The sequence below is a fragment of the Vulpes vulpes genome, chromosome 3, assembly GCF_048418805.1.
Source record: "Vulpes vulpes isolate BD-2025 chromosome 3, VulVul3, whole genome shotgun sequence".
NCBI classification, from domain to species: Eukaryota; Metazoa; Chordata; class Mammalia; order Carnivora; family Canidae; genus Vulpes; species Vulpes vulpes.
Window position 1 is genome coordinate 76,701,478 of NC_132782.1, and position 23,099 is coordinate 76,724,576.

At 44.6% G+C, this 23,099-nt stretch overlaps 1 protein-coding gene across 1 annotated transcript in view; it reads right to left on the reverse strand.

Annotated features, from left to right (window-relative positions):
- The window catches only part of GALNT17 (polypeptide N-acetylgalactosaminyltransferase 17), a 431,130-nt gene that overhangs the window by 25,215 nt on the left and 382,816 nt on the right, over positions 1-23,099 (reverse strand). The window contains exons 7-9 of the mRNA XM_026017521.2: positions 12,798-12,983; positions 10,247-10,384; positions 3,532-3,627 (exon numbers count right to left, since the gene is read on the reverse strand). Of these exons, the coding sequence (XP_025873306.2) occupies positions 3,532-3,627; positions 10,247-10,384; positions 12,798-12,983 (420 nt within the window). The remainder of the gene's footprint in view (positions 1-3,531; positions 3,628-10,246; positions 10,385-12,797; positions 12,984-23,099) is intronic.

Here is a 23,099-nt window from a genome sequence, read left to right on the forward strand (position 1 = left end):
CCCTCCTTGGTGCTTATTTTATCTCTGTTTAATTGCTGTTTGATAATAAATTACAACACAGAGTCCATTAATTAAGCTAACAATGTCCGCGGAACACCAATTCCTTCTTCTGGGAGTTGCCCTGTTCCAGGAGCTTTGATTCAGAAGCTGTCTGCCCACAGCGCTTTGCGAGGTGGTTTTAAAAGATGCCAAGGCACGTGATCAGCAGGGAACCCACTCGCAGTGCGGAGGGAGTGGCTCTGGAAGGAGGGGGAGGAAAGCTTGGTGAGCCAGGCTTGGGGGCGGCCTGGCAGCAGGAGAGCAGTACGAAGGGTGTCTTCTTAATCCAGAACATGTGGCCAAACAACACTAGACTTATTTCCAAAAACCAGCTGATGGGAAGCAACCATGGGCCACTCATAGGTATTCTTCCGAGATGTGCGGGCAGCGATGAGCAGCCTACTTCGGTTTGCCAGTTCGTAAGCAACTAAATGGCAGGAGCGTTCATTTGGAAAAGCTCTACATGCGGGTGGAACCGGTGCACGATCAACTCCAGCCATTTCCCACCAGAAGCACCGGTATTATGCTGTGTAAGCCACCGAGGAGAGGGGAGCTCGCTGGCTGGCTCCGGAGTGGGCAGGGGGCTAACCGGTGGCCATCTGCAGCCTGGGAGATGGGCCACCTGGGCGTTCCTGCCGGACCTGTCTAGCAGGTGAATGGTGGGACTCTGAGGCAGGAGACACAAGAGGAAGGGAGGCTCTGGACAGAAGGGTGAGGAAGGAAGTTCACAGGGGTCTGTCCTAGAGCTGGGAGCATCACAAGGGCATTAGATTTGTTCTGAGTGGCCAGGGCAGAAGGAGAGGGCCCTGGGGGAGGTGGTCACAGGGCCACAGAAGGCAGATGGAAGCACCTCAATATCCTTGGGTTCAGCTAAGAACTTCCCGGGTGGCTTAGAAAGCCTTCCCTGGACTCACCTAGGTACAAAGCCACTGCTTGAGCCATATGGGGGAAGCCCTCATATATCCAGGAGACGTTTATTAGACCACATTTACTCCTTTTCCCATTCCCAGAGGTGGGCTTCACAGGCCAGTTTCTGATTATGCAGATATCCAAATGCGAGAGCCTATCACCCCACAGTTAGGAGGCACTTAGTCCAAATGTAACCTGTTTGGAAGACTGGATGGAGAAACCTGGGAGTGAGTGTTCTTCTAACAGCCACTCCTCACATCTGCCCGAACAGTCACATACGGGAATATGGCTCTGAAGCGGACGTCTCCAAGGTGTTGTATCCAGGCTCCTGCTGCCCTCCTGGCACGATACTACCCTGTCCCCATGTCCCCTCCCAGCCAGCTCCCCCCACACCAGTTGTGCTGGATTGCCAGCTTGTCATCTGGCCTATCCCAAGATGCAGACTTCTAAATGTCTGCCTTGACCACCCCCCATAAGCCATGGTTCCCCACCTCCATTTCCCAGGTCACTGGGGCTTCCAGGGTCCTTGTCACCCCCAGACTCTGTGATGGAAAAGCTGGAGAGTCAGCAGGGGCACAAGGCCGGGTGTTTCCATCGCATCCACCCCTCTCTGAATTCCTCCAGGAGTTTAAGCCCAATCTGAGCATATCATCCCATCCCCGGTGGTATTCTACTGACCCTGAGGCAAGTCCCAAACTTCTCAGGGCAGCATCACTGCATTGTCTGGGAACTTGCTGGAAATGCAACATCTCAGCTCCCACCAGGCCCCTGACTCAAAAGCTCTGGGGGTGGGGCCCAGAAGCATGCCCTATCAGGCCATGGGAGATCTACCTCTCCATCCCCTTCGGCTTCCTCTTCCCTCCTTCCCTCCCCACCCCCCTTCTGTGCCCCGGCCCCCTGGGCCACCCCGCTCTTTCCACACTCACTATGCTGTAGCTTTCCCTGTCTCTTTCCTTGTCTCTTCCCTCAAGTGCAAACCATCTGAGAACAGGGGCTATATCTTATCCACTGCCACATACACTTGTGTCTGGCATCTGCAGTAAGTGATCAAGAAATAACTCACTGAGTGAATGAATCCATGAATAGAGACACTCCCTGGATTCGTTAGTCCCTATTGCCTTTAGGGTCAATGCCTCACTTCTCCGTGGAGGCCCATCAGGAAGTGAACCAGGTCTAGGCTTCCCAGTCTTTCTCTTGCTCCCCACGGGCACTTTTAGCCAACTGTGGGTGGTAGGGCTCAGTAAATCATCTTGAGGTGCATGGGTTGGGCTTGAATTTAAAGCACTTTGGTCATGCTGGAGGGCCTGGATTCTAATCTCCTTTGCTCACAGGCATTTGCTTCTCTGTGCCTCAGTTTCCCTATGCTGTCTGTCTACCTCCCAGAAGGGCTGCAGGGACCAAAGGACTCAGGATTTGACCCTTCCCATTATCTATCTTCAGAAGACCTGTCATACACTGAGGGAGGCTGAGAGTCACTCTCAGAATCATCTGCTGTGATAGTAGAAAGGATACAGTTCTCTTCTTAGGTATTGGCTTAATGGGAAGCAAAAGTACCACAAGTGGGTAAAACCCATGAGCCTTTAGGAGGGCATGTGTGAGTGTATATGCATGACCGGTGAGTGTGAATTTGCAGCTGGATGTGTGTGTTCACAGAAATGAGCAAGACCAAGGGAGCTTACAGGGCATTTTGTCCAATGTCTTCCTATTACAGATGAACAGACTGAGACCCAGAGAGAGAACTGGTGAGTCTGACTTAGCATCACCTGTCTGGTGCTCCTCTGGGATTGAATTACAAATATCTTCCCCATCTGTCACCAGTCTTTTATTACTATTAGTTGACATAAAAAAATGTTTTCAATTTTTTATGAATGTCAAGTCTAATGACATTTTTTGGATATATTTTCTCCCAGTCTGAGAGAATTTCTGCTAAGCTCTTTACGAGTGCACACACACGCACACAAACCTTGGGTTAGCATGAAATTGCCAAAGAAAATTCATTTACTGGGCTGTATTTTTAAAACTTTGTTGGTTGGTCATTTTCCCTTTTTGAATTATCTTGTGTGCTTTTCTGAGATACCAGAGAACACGTGTGTTCTCTGAAATGTTACAGCAATCATACTCCTCCTTCAGAGTCAGCAGTTGGCTCTTGTATCAACGCTTACAGACCTGGTCATATTCACCACCCACCTGCTGGTGGCCTTTCAGGATGAACAAATCAAGCATGTTCTCATGAGGAAATCTGCTATTTCTCTGAAGTTGTAGGCAGGCATATTTGGTTCTAATTACAATGTAAGTACATGTAGTATATAGTCACCTATTTGCAAATGACTCCACAATTTATTCACTTTCTCTCTTCAGTGTGAAATGTGCCCACTGCTCCTCTTAACATCTGTGCTGAGGCAAACACTCATGAATATTTCCCTAAGTGCCATGTGGAACAACTGGAAAGCCCCTCACCTTCTCCTTAAAATTTCAGAACACATAATAGCTACAGATAGGAGACAACAGACATTATGGGAAGTCCCACAAATCCTTGGGGGACCTGGTGATTTGACTCCCTTCTGGTCAGAAATGGGCTCCTACCTGGGGTCCCCAGCCATGGCACGGGTACAGTATTGCTGTGTGGTTCTCCAGCGGCCCCTGGTCCAAGCAGACGTCTTTTGCCTTGTTGTTTCGAAGCTGCAGGAATAAGCAAAACATCACCTGTCAGAGCTCATGCTGCAGAATTTCTGCCCAGCCCTTGGCTCCAACTTCTCAAGGTAAAGGCCACATGACCCCTCCCCAAGTAAGGACCAAGGCCCAAATCTGTGAGGTTATCATTTTAGCAAGAAAAACCAAGTCATGGCGTGGGCACCAGCCCTCTGTCTGGGGCACCTCTCGCCCTTGCTTACACACAGCTCCTCCATCTCCAGTGCAAAAGAGGAGCTCAGGGAACGTTGGGACGTAGGAATAATAGTCACCCACTGGTTATCCAAAGCGGACCTTTTGCTTTTGTGTGACCAGACTGTGTCTGGGTTCAGAAAACGGAGCAGAGCTTTTATGCTGTTTTTTTTTTAAAGATTACAAAAATAATACTATCTTATTGAGATATCTTGACAAATGTAGAAGAAAGTGACACTTGTTCACAATCCTTTCTGACAATCAGTTAATTTTTTCCAATTTTGAGACAATTTAGCTTTGTTCAATTTTGTTATTTTTTTTTAAAGATTTTATCTATTTATTCATGAGAGACACAGAGACAGAGGGAGAGAGAGGCAGAGGGAGAAGCAGGCTCCATGCAGGGAGCCCGAGGTGGGACTCAATCCCCGGTCTCCAGGATCAGGCCCTAGGCTGAAGGTGGTGCTAAACTTCTGAGCCACCTGGGCTACCCAGTTTTGTTCAATTTTGACAGTAGTGAGAAACTTTGCACATAAAGCTTTGTTCTCATTACAGGTTTTCTTATGAACATGATCTGAGAACTCATATTACAGGAGCAAAAGGTATGGATCCCTTATTGTCCTTAAAATATGCTGTCTGATGCCTTTCTGGAAGCTTTGACCTAATTTCTATTCTGATCCACAAGATCTGTAAATACTTAAGAGTCTTGAATTTCACCATTCAAAAATATTTTGTTAGTCAAAGTGTACAAACTCCCAAAGCTAGATTCTGGGGAATCTAACATGCAGCATGGTGATTATAGCCAATATTAAGTACATGAAAATTGCTAAGTGGAGAGATCATCTTAAATGTTCTTAGCAGAAAAAAAAAGGTATGGTAATTTTAGGATGTAATGGAGGTATTAGCTAACTCTATAGCAGTGATCATTTTGCAGTATGGAAGTGTATCAAACTAACGCATTAGACACCTTAAGTTTATAGAATGTTCTATGTCAGCTATCTCTCAGTAAAGCTGGAGAAGAAAGCAAAAGCACACTGCTCAGAAGAAAAACTCTAACAGAGTTAGAGTGGGGTATTGTTTTAAACCCAAGTTACCAAAAATTTGTACAGAGGAGTAGAAGCAATGAATCAGACGTGTTGCACAAACTGTCCCAAGCAAGTGATCTGCAAAGAATTGCAAAGCCACCTTAGGAGCCCCACACCATATTTTAGTTCTCTCTTAGATACTTTGAGGAACCGCTCATTGTCAATGCTCTCAATTATGCAAAGGATAAATTACATGGAAAAACCTAGACAACTTCTTGGTCAAAAAATAATTCAGAAGAGTTAAAATGTTGAAAACAATTAAATCTTAGAAATACCTCTACCAATGCACTTTTTATGTCTCCACAAGAGCAACATGATAAAATGTGCCTAATGAAGTCTAATGAAGCTTTCAAAAAAAGTATAAGATAAAAATTACAGGTAATAAAAATATTGTGTTGAGAGATGAAGAAAGACATCTTGCTTTTATGAATTTACAATTAATAGTAAATTGGAATGTTTCATGTTTAGCAATTATTTCCCTTTTTGAGAATTATCTGTTTATCTCTCCATTGGGATCTCAAGTGGTTTTATTGTAGATTTATAAAAGCTCTTTATATATTAAGGATATTTTTTATGGCATATTTGTTCCATATAATGATTTCAGAATGTTAGGCATTTAAATTTTGTTTTTAATGTTTATGCAAATAAATCTATTATTCAGGAACTTAATAACTATTTATGAAGGGCCTGCTACGTGCCTGGGACTGTGCTAAGTTTAGTGAATGTAAAGATAAACAAAACCGTCTTTGCCCCGAAACAATCCATAGTCTGGAGAGATAGACAAAGGAAGAGATAGTGCAATACTGAGTTTTGGCAGGCAGCAAGGAGAACATTCTCACTCCATCTGAGGGTTCAGATATGAAGATGAGGCACTTGTGAGCCAAGGGTCAGTGGAAGTATCGCTGGAAATGTTGTAGTTTTTACCCAGGTAGTAGCTACTTAGGTTTTTGTTTTATATTATCATGTTACACCTGTATGCTTAATGCATATCGTATGTGGATTGTCTTCCATATTAATAATGGTAAAAGAAAAAAAGATGAGTAAAACCAAACTAGATGCAGAGGCACTTCAGGCCACAAGGACAACAGGAGCCAATCACAGAAGTTTCAGCAGAAGCCTTGGTGGTGAATGTTTTTGTGCAGTTGCTTTTACAGGTAGGAAAGCAATTATCTCAAACATGGAAGAGTCAGTACATAAAGTATCCACGGGTCTTTCTTTAAAAATTATTTTAAGACATACTGGCTAATAGAGGTAAATAAACATTTAAAAATCAAGGAAAATGAAAGCCAGATAATCCAGTTAAGAAATGGGTAGAAAACACTAATAGACATTTTTCTAAAGAAGACACCCAAATGCTAATAGACACATGAGAAGATGAGCAACTTCACTTCTCACTCTTCATCAGGAAATTCACCACTCTTCATCAAAACCGCAATGAAATATCACCTTGCACCCATCAGAATGGCTAAAATTAATAACAAAAGAACCAACAAGTGTTAGCAAGGATGTGAAGAAAAGGAAACACTTCTACACTGTTGATGGGAGTGCAAACTGGTATAGCCACTGTGAAAAACAGTATGGAGTTTCCTCAAAAAGTTAAAAATAGAGCCACCCTATGACCCAACAATTGCACCATTAGGTATTTACCCAAAGATACAAAAATACAGATTCTAAGGGTTACATGCACCCCCATGTTTATAGCAACATTATAAACAATATCATATCTGGGAATTGGTATCTGGAATAAGTTTTGTTTTACCTTTGTATTTTCTATAGAGTGTATGCATTGAATTTATTACTTAAAAGAAATAGAGAGATTTGCAAAAACAAAAGTCTCCCCTTCTCCAAAAATCAGACTGCAATCTCCATGTTGACTCCATGACCACACCACTGTTCAGCTCCAGAGACATTATTTACACTGTGCTTCATGTGAATGGCAGGCCCCAGAGCTGTGCAGTGTACAGCCTGTGGAACTGTGCCCTTGTCATCTTCTGGAATTTCCCCATTTTTATTATTTGGTTGTTTTTTTGTTTGTTTTTTAAATATTTTATTTATTTATTCATGAGACACACACACACACACACACAGAGAGAGAGAGAGAGAGAGAGAAGCAGAGACACAGGCAGAGGGAGAAGCACGCTCCATGCAGGGAGCCCGATGGGGGACTCAATCCCGGGACTCCAGGATCACGCCCTGGGTTGAAGGCAGGTGCTAAACCGCTGAGCCACCCAGGGATCCCCTACTCTTTGTTTTTTAATACTGTTTTTCTCCTAATCATAATATTATCACATAAACATCAGCAAAAAATGGGAAAACATGACAAAGTACCCCTACAAAGACTGCCTGTTTCACTATTTGGAGGTAACTACAGTCATCATCACCATTTCCCCATTGCTATTTTCCCACTTGATTTCAATCTAAAATAGCAGCCAACTCAATTTTATAATTCTGACTCTTTTTTTAAGAGAGGAGAGAGAGGAGAGAGAGAGAGAGAGAGAGAGAGAGAGAGAGAGAGAGAGAGAGAGAATCCATGTGCTCAAGCAGGCAGGGAGGGGGCAGAGGGAGAGGGCGAGTGAGAATCTCAGGTAGATTCCACGCCTAGTGTGGAGCCCAAAGCAGGGCTCGATCTCACAACCCTGAGATGATGACCTGAGTGGAAATCAAGAGTCAGACGCTCAACTAACTGAACCCCCCAGGTGTCCCCTTGACCTTTTCTTCTGAAGAATCATATCAACATTTTTTTCATGTCCTTAAATTTTTGTATACACCTTTTAAAATGGCTGCAAGATATTTCAAACCAGTAAAATGGTATATTTAACTAAACTTCAAATTAGATTCAACATTTTTGGTCCAAAAAAAAGTCACTGAGATGAATAATTACTCTCAAATCTTTGTCCTCATTTCAAATTATTTGCTTCGGATAAGAGTGGAGATGAAAGTGTGACTATCATTAAGCCTTTTAATACATGTGGTTCAAATTGCTTTTTACAAAGCTTGTTTCAATTTACACTCTCACCAGAGGATTTGCGGCTTTTCATATAACCAAGATCTTGCTGGCAGAGGTCCAAAATATGTTCCAAAAATGAATTTTTGTTTATTTGGTAGAAGCAAAGAAGCTACCTCAATGTATTTTAAAATGTATTTTAATTTCTTTGATGATGAAATCCATGAAAATTTTTCATGTGTTTTCTAACCATTTGTATTTTTCTCTTCTACTTGATTTTTCTTTGGGGATGTTTTATTTTCTTATTTAAATTAATTATTAAAATTTAAAACCATTCACAGAGCTCATTATATATTAATTATAGTATCTATTAATCTATACTATTTATGGTATATATACTTCTATTTTGGCATACTGTTTCTCTATTCAGTTGATATATAGGTTATTTTAATATTTATAAGCTCAGATCCATTATCCATTTCCTTTGCATTTTCTTCCAGGGTTTTCATTCTTAGAAAGCTCTAGCCCTTTCAGAGATCAGATGCACATGCATTTCCATATGGTTCTGTTACAGTTTCTTTTCTTGCATTTAACGCTATAGTTCATCTGAAATACACTTCAGGATATGTAAGAATCTAAACTGTTTTCTTTTCCAAAGAGCTAGGCAATTCACCCAATTGTCTTAGGAATAATCCATTCACTGCTTGTTGTTTCTTGAGGACTCCTTTTGTTTGATCTTACTTTGATAATCAAAAAACCCCAAAACCATGCTTTTGTTTGGAAGAAGAAAAGATAAGGCAGTTTGGACCTGTTAGCAGTTACAGCTGGGTGCCAGCTACTGTCCTAAATCTTCCCTATAGCCCTGTGCCATGGATTCAGTCTTAATAGGCCCCTAATCGTTCTATAGACTGCCCCCGCAAGACACATGCTTCCCATCCCAGATTCCAGCTCAGGATGGACACCTCACCCACACCCTGATGGTTTAACCTGGAACTGATTTACTTCCTATAGAAGGCATCAGGCATAAAGTAGGAAAATACACATTTATAGAAAAAGGAAACACTCTAAGTCAAAGAGAGCCTTCTTAGCTTCCGGCTGGTTGTCACAGAGCAGCTGCAAACAGTCGGTGAAGTCCAAATGCTGGAACTAGCGGGGTATCTCCACTGGATCCAGCGCATCTGGCTGCTTGTGCCCTAACCTGACTCTGTGCCATAGATTCCTCGTCCAAACATACAACTAAAGGAAGCAACAAGGCTTATATACAAGCATGTTCTCAGCAGTGGTGCTTGCGATATTTTAAAAATGGAAACAGCATAAATGTCTATATTTTCAAGCAAAATACAGCATACACAAAGGTATCATAATAGTTATTATAATGCTGCAGAAACGACATCATATAGTTATTATTAATGCTGCAGAAATGACATAGGAAAATACTCTTCATATAACATTACTTCAAATTATTACACCTGTGGATACCATGGCTTTAGTAATACATAGATACAGAAGTGTTTATAAAAAGAACATATATGTGTGTATATTAAAATATATTTATTTATATTTGTATTATTATAATACAACTACACAGAGAGTGAAGACCATATATCAAAATGTATGTATTATCTATGAAATTGGAATGCCTACATTCAAGGCTGGCTTCATAGCTTATAGGTTGAGACCTTAGGTAATTTATTTAATTCATCTAAGTTTTAACTTCTTTATCAACAAAATGGAAATAATACTTCTACCTCATTAAGAGAGAGTAGAATGATTTCATACATGAAAAGCACTTAGAATGGTGCCCGGCACATCCTAAGTATTGACTGTTATTATTATTACTTTCAAAATTTTCTAAAATGCATATTTATTTGTAATATGATATAATACAATAATATTTGTAATAAGAGAAAAGTTAATGTGTTCTAATGTTTAGAGAGGCAATGTGTCATCTCATCATAGACAATTTAAGAGCATCTCCCCTTTTGTTGGTGGCAAGTGGCTCTGGCCCCCAGCACTAAGTGATGGACAGCTCCAGTCATTGCCTGTCTTTCTAGCCAACTTCCTGTTCAATGTCTCACTTACAGGTCCCAGGGACCTCAAAATCAAAATGTCCCAAACAGAACTGACCATGCATGCCACATCCCTAGGAAAACAGGCCACCAGAGACTTTGGTCCACGCCTCCACTGTAACATTTATTACGTTGTCCCCCCACCAGTTGGTGACAGTCTTGCAGTCAGGTCCTATACCTCCAAAAACCACTCTTGAATGAATGAATGAATGAATGAATGAGTGATTGAATGAATGACTCTGTTCTCTATTTTTCCCCGTCAAAGCAGTCACCCGGCCTACTGTAAAGCTATCCAAGCTGAGAGCATGCATAGTCTTAATTACCTCCCCGTATGCAATGGTGTTATTGTATCTTCTCATTTCTGGGTAAACGTGGTCCAGGTACCACTGGAAATTCTTACACTTTAAACTTTTCCTTAAGGCTCTTCTTTCGGAGACATCACCTATGTCAATTCCTGGATTCTGAAAGAGGAGGGAAGCAAGGGGCATTAGTGACTGGGGAGCTCTGGCCAGAGGAGAGGACGAGCAGCCTTTGAAGAAACTATCAGAGAGAAACCCCCAAGTCCTGCATGCTTGCCGGTTTATAGGGACTCACTTGATCAGAGCCCCAGCTAGACCACTATCCCCTCAGAGCAGATCACAGCCCCCAAAGTCAACCATCCTTATCACTGTGCGAAAGGGAGCCCGGGACATACTGATGTTGACAACCTCTGTTCCCAGCTCTGTCTCTCCTGCATATCCTCAGCAACTCTCAGAGCCAATTATTAGAGGAATTATTTGATTAAGACAAGGAAATAAATGCCTATAACCACCTCCTGTCTTTCTTCTCCATACATGTATGATTTCTCCCTTTGTTGGCGCTTTGTGGAGTTCATTATACACAGAAGTGAAAATAATTTTCCATCGCAAAGCTTGTAATGATGTTCTAATGAATAATTCACTCTGCTTTTACAGAAATGAACCTGTAATGGGCCGCTGTGTGCTGACAGGGGAAAATAAAGTAGCTGAAATATGACTCCACAGACTCCGCCACAAGATGGCCGCGGCTGGGAGGCACCGGATGCTGTGCCATGGCGGGCAGCCAGGCAGAGTTCACGCTATTTCATCAAGGTTTCTTCTTTCAACAGCCAAACGGTGATTTTAAAGGAAAATCTTCTTCAATGTAAGACTTTAAAATTCAATGGCAAAGCTGGACAGTGACATTTTAACTCCTGGTTCTAACGTTGTTGGCATAATGGAAGAGAACGGTCAATTTTCCAAAAGCACGGAGGGTACCACTGGCATTAGGGACGGGAGGTTGTGTGGACAGAGCGCGGGGACAGAGCCAGCAGCCTTGAACTCTTAGGAATGAGTAATACAGCCAGGAGGTCACAACTCCCCGCCCACGAGCAGGAATCAGTACCGATTGCGCTGACGTCCACAGAGCTGTGGGGCGAGTCGAATCCGGGTGTGAGTTCACATCCCTGCCCTGCCATGTGTTATGGGTAGGACCTTAAGCTAGTCACGTTTAACCTCCCAGAGCTTCAGTTTGCCCATCTGTAAAATGGACATCAGAACAGGTCCATGTCAAGCTAGCATTTATTGATCTCTTAATAGTTGCTATGCTCTGTCCTCAGTGTTAACAATCCCAGTTTTACAGATGATGAAACTGAGGCTGAAAGTTCCTATGTCATGAGGTTGTTATGGGGGCTAAATGAGATATTGCAAATAAGGACCTCACCAAGGGTCATGGACATAGTAAGTGTTCAGCAAGTGTTACTTATGTTTATATAAATAATCGTGTGTAAAATCACTTCTGGCTCAAGAGCTATAAAGTGCTATACAGCCATAAGGGCACTATCAATGCTTTAGAACATTATTTCAATAACAACATGATAAAAATTCTTTATTTTTATCCTCTTTATCTATAATTCATGCACATATTCAACTGCATTTCTGCTGCTCTGAGCTCCAGCCTCCTGAAACATAGGGGCTGCCAATTCTCAGTGGGAACAACTCCAGGCAACTCAGGGCACGGCTGAGATACCCACAGGTACTCTGACTGAAGAAATAAACCCAACTATGGGTCAGGGTGTTGGTCACCCCACTGTGCTATGTACCTAAGTATATATAATGAGTATTTTAGCACTCAGGACTTAACCTGAGTATGCTAGTACTTAGATTGTGTATTTTAATACTTACTACTGATACAAGTACTTTGGATTTAATTCTCCTGATCATCCTAGGACGGAGGACTTGATATTATTGCTATTTTTAGGTGAGGAACATAAAGGACAGAGGCAATAAATGGATTTGTTCAAGACTGCAGAACTAGTAAGTGGCAGAAAGAGGGTCCAACCAAGCTAGTACACAGCCACCATGTAATGCTCTTACGAGGCTTCAGTAATACAGGAGTTTTCTTAGGTTATACTCTGGACAGAGTATAAAGGAGATTTGAAGAGTCAGATAATAAACAGTAGGGGCATATGTCATGGGGCAGCTGGAGGTCCAGGGAGGGTACAAGGTCAGAGCAAATGACGGAGCTTGTACCAAAAACCTTGGTCGAAAAAAAAAAAAACAAACCTTGGTCGAGAGTCTCCTGGATTCAAGGCTGGCCCAGCAGTAGGGCATCTGGATTATTGTAACATGACTGGGATTAATACAAGATCCTTCTACTCTTTGTAAATGGATTTCAAGATTTCTATTGTACCAGTTCCCATGTGAAGGAGGGGTTATAGCACCTGGACGTCTGTGAATCCCCCTCCAATTGCTCTTACAATTTTGCAGGTATAAGTATCTGTCTGGGGAGCAACCATCAACTAATTAAAGGGACCAGTGACCCATCACACATAGGATCACTGGTCCAGGGGGATGGGGAAGGGCTGCTGTGCCCTACCTCCAGTGGCAGGTTCCACGCTATGTACACATGAGACTTGTAATCATCCATCCAGACCTCGGCAACCCGGAGAGCATTCCTCTTGGTGTAGAAGCCAATGTTGCTGTTGTAGGGCTTCTTCTTCCGCTCGATGTGGGCCACTCGTGAGCAAGGCAGGACCTCCATGCTGCCCCCACAGAGCCACACCTGAAGGCACAAGGACTGTATCAGACCAACAGAGAAACTCCTAGAGGCCAGTGTCCCTCCCCAAGGCCCAAAGGCAATATGGTCAGGAAACCTAGCATGAGTGAGAAATACATTTTACTGTATTTCAGGGTTGGTCTATTACTGCACTGTAGACTAACCTAACCTAACCAAAATGTGTCAAAAAAGGCTTGGGGGTGTTTTTATAGATATAATAGTTTTGCTGTCCTGCCACAAGGATCCTGTCCATAATGAGAGTGCACTGGTGAGCTGACCCAGTCAGCACAGACAATGCTGCATGTTCCACCCTGGGATACTTCAAGCCACTCTACCTTTAGTCTCCCAGACCACCCCCCACCCCAGGATGCTGGGACCCTCTTGCAAGTTTGCATACCACCACTGGGTCTTTACTGATTGAATTTGGTGGCAAAATCCAGAAGTGTGTTATCTTCTGTTTCTATTTCTACACCATAGGGGGGAATGATACAGAAGGAAATTTCTCCCCATAGCCATGCATCCTCACTTTCAAGGAAGAGACTGTGAGCTAAGAGACTGGTAGCCAATGGGAGGTCCAGAGTAGTTTGATTTGGGACCTGACTATTAGGTGCCCCCATGGTTTGGCATGGCCACTGCTGACAGTGGAAGGAAGCCAAGTCAGGGAGGCATATATGGCTAAAGGCCTATGCAGAATAGAGGTAAAGGATCTTGCAGGGCAAAACACGGTGGCTGAATTTCCAAGGGTGGACAATATTCAAAGATATAGAGTTGCACAGGTATGAGCATTGGATAGTTTCAAGATTCAGGGAATGAATGGAAAGACATCCCATGTTCATGGATTCAAGGACCTAATATTGTTAAGATGGCAATATTTCCCAAATTGATTTAAAGACTCAACACAATCCCCATCAGAACCCCAGATGGCGTCTTTGCAGAAATTAACAATCTGATTCTAAAATTCATGTGGAAATATAAAAGACTAAAAAAAAAAACAAAACCCCACAAACCTTGAAAAGAACAAAGCTGGAGGACTTCCACTTCTGACTTCAAAATGTACCACAAAGCCAATATAATCAAGACCGTGTGATGCAGGTATAAGGACAGACAACAAGCTAGAGTTGAGGGTCTAGAATTAAACTCTCACATTTATAACTGACTGACTTTCAACAAGGGTACCAATACAACTCAATGGGGGGAAATAGTCTTTTCAACAAATTGTGCCAGACAACATGCCAGTGAATGAATTCGGATTATCACCTCACAACATGTACAAAAGTTACATGGTTGCCTAGGGCGGGGGGGGGGGGGCGGTGTTGAGGTGCTGCCAGTGGGCATGGGGTTTCCTTTTAGAGTGATAATAATGTTCTAATACTGATTGAGGTGATTGCTGAATGATTCTTTGAATATACTAAAAACCTTTGAGCTGTACACTTTAAATGAGTGAGTCATGATATGTGGTTATCTCAACAAAGCTGTGATAAAAATAAATGGGTAGATAAATAAATAATTCAACAGAGAGATGGGGAAGGATACATTCCACTTTGAAGAGCTAAGGAGAGTGATGCAAGCCGCAGTAGAATTCTATGAAGACCAGTTCCTGAGCAGGGATCACAAGTGCAATGCAGGTGTATGAAGGGCCTCAGCAAAAAACAGAAACCCAGTTACAAGAATGGAAATGCCAGGTGGGAAGGGAACCCACAGGCACGCTGACTTGCTGCCAGTCTTCTGTAAGCTGTCCAGATCAAGGTCTGGATAGACCAAGGTCAGGATTGTCCAAATTGTCCCAGATTGCCCCTGGGGGTGCGATGAGGCTCACAAGGGATGTCAAATGCCCTTCCTTGCCATGAGTGGGCTGAGAAAATTGAGGGGCCAGGTCAGATCTCAAGCCTCTTAAACAAGAGTAGGAAATGGTGTACCAGGCTGAGAGGCAAGGACAGCATGTCTGTCCTGTGTGGCAGGGTCACTGGCTTCCTGCCCTGGGCTCTGCTATGTGGATACCAGTTGGCACACTCAGTGGGCACTAACTCAGAGCCACTTACCCCTTCCTGTATGGTCAGGGGAGAGGCAAGGAGCTCTCAGGCTATTTAGTGTCTTGATGGTACAGCCCTCTGCTGGACCCAGCAAACTTAGAGTGAATCACCAGGTTTGGGCACTGGCCTGGATACCTGTAGCATCATCACAGACCCCTTCTGCCTGGAACACACTCCTGTTATCATCCTGTGCCTGTGTGGCCTTGGTTGACACCTCAGCCTGTCATCTCCAGTGACTCAGGCTGGATTCAGGGTCATAATCATGAGCAACCAGCAGCAGCACATCTTGAATGACACAGAAAATGATGTCACTGAAACACTCAAGCTGCAAGCTAGTCTGGAAGAGGTGATTCAAAGTGAAAGAGAGAGAGAGAGAGAAGGAAGGAAGGAGGGAAGGAGGAAAGGAAGGGAGGAAGGAAGGAAGGAAGGAAGGAAGGAAGGAAGGAAGGAAGGAAGAGGAGGACATGTAAATACCCAGTGAATGTGGGAGGCAAACTGAGCCCAATCCCTTGGGCCCTGAGGGAGAGCCGCAGTCCTGGAGCAGGTCCTGGGAGCTCCCCTCGGCTCTATCATTCCCCCATCTTCTACTTCTGCTGACACCCCCCCCCCCGACACACACACAGAGGTGAGTGTCTTCACTCGGCCTGCTCCAGAACCTAGGACCAGCCAAATCCTTACTACCAAGCACCAAACACAAAGTTCCTCATGAAATCCTCACAGATGAGGAAAACTGAGAACTCAAGAGGTTGATTAAGTTGTTTACAATCCACAGTCACTAAGCGGGTGAGCCAGAACCACAACCTAAGCACATGCCATACCAGGCCTGCCCTTAGTTGGTAAGCACTGGAGCTCTGACCCCCCCATGCAGGGGAAGCTGACCTGTGGTCACGGGTCCTCCAGAATTTCCTCAGCCATAGCTTGTGCCTCTGACTTGCACCATAGCCAGGGTGAGTGGGGAGGACATGGTGTGTATACAAGGCCCGGGGAGCTCAGTGGATCCCAAGTGGTACCAATGATACCCTCAAGGTTAGGGGTGTCATTGTTAAGGGAGTCAAGGTTAGCCTCCTGCCACACAAAGCCATCTGATGGTGTGGCACTGCAAGGGGAACTGGAAGGAGCCAGTGAGTTGAGTTTCTCAAGTCTCAGGAGGCTCTGCTCCAGGTTGGCAGGAGTGGTCACAGCAGAGCTTGTGGGCTGGCCCTAAGTGTTGGTAAGTCAGTGTGGAGTCTGTCCATGGCCACTGAGTGTAGATGGTAGAAGCGAAGCCATTCAAGAGAGTAAACCGAATACCTTAGAAAAAAACCAACCACAGGTGAACTAAGGCAGCTGCCGAGGCCTATTCCAGAAGACTGGTATTCACCTCGCCTCCTAGTCTACCTGAGAGGTATGCAAGCAAAAGGGCAGCTCCTTAAACAGGGAGAGACCTAGTTTATCCTGCCAGACATAAGCAAGAGCTGCATGTGTCCCACGTACAGCTGATTCCAGGGAGAACTACTACTACTGTTTATCAGCCTAAATGGCAAGGCCCTACAGAGACTGGAAGAAATGATACCAAAGGGAAATGAACAAGAAGGTGGGGTTGAAAGACTACTTCGTACATCTCTGATGCCAAGAAAGAAAAAGAGAGGGAACTGCCACCCTGGAACAGTGCTCCAGGCCTGGAGCTCCTCCCTGGCGGGGGGGGGGGGGGGGGGGGGTAGGGGGGAGTAGGCCTTCCTGATGGGCTGAAATGGGCCAGGAAAACAGCACATTCCAAGCTCTGGGAGCAGTCCCAGGGGTTGCAGAGAGGCCATGGCACAGCTCTTGGTGACTGTCGGGAAGTGGGGAGGCAGCCACCAGAAGGTGTGGTGACTCCAGGAACGGTATTAATTCATTGATTCATCCAGGAAATTCCACACAGAGCCCACTTTCTAGCATGGGAATGACATGGGAAGCGTCAACAGGCAAATCACTCGTTCTCATGAAGCTGATGATCTTACAAGGGAAACATTAAATACTCACAGGCAGATGCACGCATGCTCAGAAATGGAGCTAATTCCTATGAAGGAAAGCAACAGAGTGCTGGAAAAACTAGCGTGCAAGCAAGGGATGTGGACCGTAGGCTCAGAGAAAGTATCTCTGATGTGGGGCAGGTACGGTGAGAGTGGACGAGAGCTTAAGTGCAGGGGCAGCCAGCACAGATGCAGTGGCTTTGCGTACAGGGAGACTGGGGGGCGGGCTGTGTTCAAGGTGGGTGCAACGATCCCCCCTCCACACTCCTTTCTAATGTGGCTTTTTCTGCTCCTCCCACCAAAGGATGGGATCTATCCTCTTGGATCTGGGCTAGGGTTGGACTTGCACTGATGAGTAGAATGCACTAGAAGCGATGTTTTGCCAGGCCTTAGGAGAGTTTCCAGTTTTCACTTTCTCCCTACTGGGATCCTGAGTCTGCCACCGTGAAGAAGCTGTGGACGAAGGGCCATGGGGTGAAGGGGGTCCGGCCTGGCCTCTCTCACACGCCTTGGGCCTCAACTGGATCGGACACCTCCAGCCAAGCCACTGACAAGCCACCTCTGTGTGAAGGAGCCCACTAGTGCGGTGAAGAGCAGAAGAACCACCTAGCTGACCCCAGCCCAAACCGCCAGACTCCAGAATTGTGAGCGGAGTCATTTTTCTTACGAGCCGCCGAATGGGAGCACACACAAACAACTGACGTAAGTGGAATATTCAGGGAACTGAAGGAACAGCCATGTGGCTGTCTCTCAGAGCAGGAGTGGAAGGGAGGAGGAGAGCCTGAAATGAAGCTGGGTGGGCAGGCAGGACTCACACCAGCAGGCCCTGCAGACCACATCGAGGAAACTGATCTTCATTCCCAATGAGAAGCCACTGAAAACGAATTTGAAAAAGTCACTCTTTAAGCAGCAAGGAGAGGGGAAACAGGAAGCAGGAGGGTCTAATGGTCATCCCAGGGAGAAATGCTGGTGGCTTTGGCTAGGGCACTGGAGTAGAAACAGAAGTTGACAGATTAGAGCTTTTTAAGGGCAAAATCCTGAACAACGGATTGGATGTGGCAAAGACAGAAGGACTGAGAATGACTCCTAGGTTTTTCTGCTTGTGCAGCTGGACATAGAGTGGTAGCAGCACACACTGGGCCACAAAGCCTGCCCGCCGCTTCCCGGGCCTCTGGAGGCCAAAGAGCATCACAAGACACATCCTTTCTGCTTTGGACAGTGATGCCCTAGAAGAAGAGGGACATGTTGTGATGTCAGTGGGTACGAATGATTTCTGATTTCTCCACCATTGTTCCAGTGTGAGAGAGTCTTCAAGGGCACGCTGGCTTAATTCCATCTTTTGATGTACTTCATCCATTCAACTCATGATGTTTCATAAATATTCCAATACCTCATTAGAGTCTTAAAGACTATAGAAAGTATGTCATCAGGCTAGGCAAAAAGTTGGTATTTTCCAGAATTTCGGCTGGATCTCAGCCTGTCTCCTGGTCGCCCTGAATGTCCTCTGTACTTTCCAGAGCCTCAAGTCTTCCCTTCAAGGGCAAGATGAGAAACTGACCCACATCGCTGGTTCCCAAACCTGGCTTTGCCTCCAAATCGCCAATGGGGTACTTTAAAATTACAAATGCCTGGACCCCACCCCAGACCTATGAGTCACATTCTCCATCCAGTTACCACTGAGTGTTTAAAAACATGGGTAGCCAGGTTTGGGAACTATAGGCTTAAAGTCATTTAATATCTATTCTGAGTCTATGGTTTTTGGTTTTATGACTGAGGCCAGGAGAAGTTAGGATGTGCCTGGCCAAAGTTCAGACCACCGAGTAGTAGTTCCAGGGATGTTCGGAAGAGGTGAGGGAATCTAATGTTCCAGATACTGCCTGGACCATGCTCTCCCCAGTGCTTCATCACCAAGGAGCTGGTCGGTAAGGGGGAAAGCAAGAGAGCCAGAAGTCACCACCTTGGCGGAGGTGGGGAGCTGTGGAGGAGGCCAGGAGCTAAAGCCAACATGGTTGGTTCCTTTATATCATCTCTTGTAGGCAGAGGCCTCTAAACAGTTTTGATATACATTCTCATCTGGAAAAAAACAGTTGAATCCCATCTTCTAATAGGTTTATTTTACCCATTTTAAATTATATGTACGTGTTCTTGTACAAATAAATTTTTACAGATGATAAGTGTATAGAGAGAGACATTTGAAATTCTAGAGAAATGGAAGTGCTAATATATTCCTCTTGGACCCAGGTGGCTTAACTTGTAGGTCTGGCTTTGGAAACCATTACAAGAATTCAAATATTCAAGGTCTAGCCTTATTCTGCCATTTTTAAAGGCCAGCTATTGCTCAGAAGCAGCAGAAAGTTTTGTTCAGGAATAAGTAGGTCTGTAGCCAAAGTAATCTAGTGAGAGTTTTCAGCTGTGTCACTAGAGTGTGAACAGTGAGTGCCATGATAACATGAAAGCCACTTTTCCCGAGATGCTCCAGGCACCATCTGGGGGCAGCTGTCTCTGAAAAGTGCCTTAGATGCCCACAGCTTCTGTACCTCCCTCTACCCTCACACGTCAGTCATTCAGAGTGAACAAGAAGCTGCAGGATCCAGAAGGAAATCCAGGTGCCATCCTCAGCACTCTGTTCCCTAGGCACTAGTCAATCCATCACCAAGTCCTGCAGATGATGTCCTTTTTAAAATTTAAAATCAATTTAACTAACATGTAGTGTATTATTATTTTCAGAGGTAGAATTTAGTGATTCATCAGTTGCATCTAACATCCAGTGCTCATTACATCACATACCCTCCTTAATGCCCATCACCCAGTGACCCCATCCCCTCTTCCCCTCCCCTCCCTTCCCGTAATCCTCAGTTTGTTTCCCAGAGTAAGAGTCTCTTATGGTTTCAAATGATGCCTCTTAACTATGGCTCAATTGCAGTCATTTCTCTGCATACCCACCATGACCACCAGGCTACCACCTCCTCCACTATTACTCCAAGCTCCTATCCACCTGGACCACAGCACCCACCGACCCATGGCTCCATTCATGCGGCCTCCACTTAGAAGCCAGAGTGCCGAGATCCGAGCACGTCATTCCCCTGAACACTGTTTGGGCTCCCACTGGGTCTCAGAATAAGATCCAGGACCTTAAAATGGCTTCTGAGGCCTTAGCAGGCTTCGCTTGCAGGCCTCACTGCACCACCATCATCTCTGCAGCTCCTGGTGACCCCTCTCTCTCTTCTCCCAGCTTTGGAGCCTTTGCTATGTCCCTGCCTGGGACACTGCTTCCTCCTCTGTCTAGTTACCTCCTTCTGCAACTTCAGCCTTACCTCAACCAATGCCTCCTGAGGGAAGTCCCCATCAAGTCAGGGCCAACCTGTTGTATGCTTTTGTAGCACTTGGACACCCTTGTGTAAGCACAACTTACTGTAGTTGTGATTTTGTGAGCGTGCCCCCAAGCACGGTGTGTAGGAGTATTACTTGTTCTTTTCTTTATTGGGCTATTAGCTCGATGGGGACAAGACCCAAGTCATCCTGTGTCCCCACTGCCCAGCACTGGGTCTAGCACATCAGTCAGCATCTGACAAATTCCTGTTTGATGGCTGAATGAACATTTGAATGCATTAACGAGTGCCATGGGGACGAGGGCGCATGTGTGGAACAAGACTGGAGAGAGGACATAAGAGGGATGGAGGGAGGAACGAAATGAAGAAAAAAAATGGAAATAGTCTAGAGATATGACATGATAGGCACAGAAAGGAAAATCAGATAGGACTTGACACCAGGAAGCTCTGAGTCTCCCCAAGTTCTCTGCCCACAAACCCAAAACCACCCTTGTGCTTCTGGGACTGCTGTTCCTTGGCACCCTGGCTCATTATGCAAATCTACCCTACAGTGGTCATGACCAGTCCAGCTGGGACCTAGCTAGGAGGCATCCTCTAGCACAAGCTGACAGATACCAAGGAGGAATCAACCACTTTATTCTCTAGTAAGGAAAGGCCACAGGCTACATTTCTCCCACAATTTGGGCACACTCACTCTACTCCCCCAAACCTCAGTTTTCTCATCTATAAATGAGGGGAAGGCTATCTCTAAGGCTCCTTTCAGCTCTGGTGTTCAGAGTCTATGATTCCCTACAGCACAGACCACAGTCCCAGGCTGCAGGGCCAGGGACATCACCAGTGGAGGATCCATGCTTCCTTAGGCTACCCACCCCAGGTCTCATTTTTTTGAGGAATAATTTTGAGTCCCCCAACTAATGAATTCAGGCATGTTATCTAGACTACTGGTTTATCTCTGAATTAAATCTCTAGGGTGCCTTGGGGTTCCCATGTGCACCTTCTATCACAGGCAGCCTCCAGGTATGCACCAAAACTGTTTTCTCCTTATGAACCAATCACCACCCCCTGTGCCACTTACCGAACAAATTTCTTGAATGGCATTTTCTTGTCTTGGCGTAGAGTGTAAAATCGACATCACCAGGTCTCAAATCTAAACTAAGGCTAAGTGTGTCAATCCTTCTAATTTGTCTCAAACTTATTTCTGGTGAGCAACCATCACCATCTTTTATTCTCTTATCAGTTGTATAGTTGACTTTCACTTGAAGGCCATTTTTTTATACTCCACAAAACAAGTACTATCACTTCCTAAGATGTTAAGATGAGTAGAAAGCAAGATGGCTGCTGGTCTTCCTCACTCACTGTGGGGCAGCTCAACACCCTAGTCTTTTCTCCTGTGAGGACACACAGGCCAAGAGGACCCAGGGTGATGTGTGAGTGAGTCTTTGATGTCACTCACATAGTCAAAACTGAGCATGTTGTACCATCAAATATCAGTTTCTTGTGTTTGCGGGACTATTCCTGATCAATAAAGGTTAAGTAAGAAAGAAATTAAGAGAAATTAATTAATTTTGTCCTGAATCCTCACCCAGCCCAGACCAAGGCCAGTGTCCTGTCCAGGTCCTGACCATGTGACCCAGTGGGCCTGCCTAGTATCCTTGGGGTGGGAAATGAGTAGGAGTGTTGAGGGCAAAGGCAAGCTGTCAGGGGGGCATCCATGGGCTTCCTTGAGGATGAACTACAGAGAGAATAAGGGGGTCAAAGTCACTACTAGATGATTATCAGCAAGATACAAGTCTGAAAGAGACTAGGAGATGCTGTAGAATGCCCAGCAAACAGTCCAGCAGAACATGGAAGGGGTGCAAAACAGGGAATGAGTTAACTCACAGGACACAGGCCAGGGCATCACATCAGATCTTGGTGAAGAGGGAATCTTAGTAGGCCAAGGTTATTGTTTTTTGCTTTTTTGTTTTCCTTAATATATAGTAGTTCTATTGAGATATAACCCACATACTATATAATTCACCTGTTTAAAGTGTAAAAATTCATTGGTTTTAATATGTTCAGAGTTATGCAACCATCATCGCAATCAATTTTAGGACATTTTCACCACCCAACTAGAAATCCCATACTCATGACCAGTCAGCCCCCTCATCACTACAATCACTAATCTACTTTCTGTCAAATAGGATTTGCCTATTCTGGATATATCATATAAGCAGAATTACACAATATATGGCCCATTGTGCTTGACGTCTTTCACTTAGCATAACATATTCAAGGTTTATCCACATTGAAACATGTATTTGTACACCACTGCTTTTTATACCTGGACACTGATCTACATTTTGTTTATACATTCATTCATTGATGAACATTTGGGCTGTGTCCATTTTGGCTGTTATGAATAATGTTGCTATGAACCTCCACGTACAGGTGTTTATATGAACATGGACATATTTTCATTTCTCTTGGGTATGTACCTGGGAGCAAAACCGCTGAGTCATATGGTCACTCTATGTTTAGTCTCTCAAAGTCCTGCTAAATCTTTTCCAAAGTGGCTGTGTCATTTTATATTCCCACCAGCAATGTAATGAGGGTCCTAATTTCTCCACATTCTCACTAACTCTTGTTAATGTCCATCTTTTTGATTACAGCCATTCTAGTGGGTGTGTAGTAGCATCTTGTTTTGGTTGCGATTTGCATTTCTCTGATGGCTAATGATGTTGAGCATCTTTTCATGGGCTTATTGGCCATTTGTATATCTTCTTTGGAGAA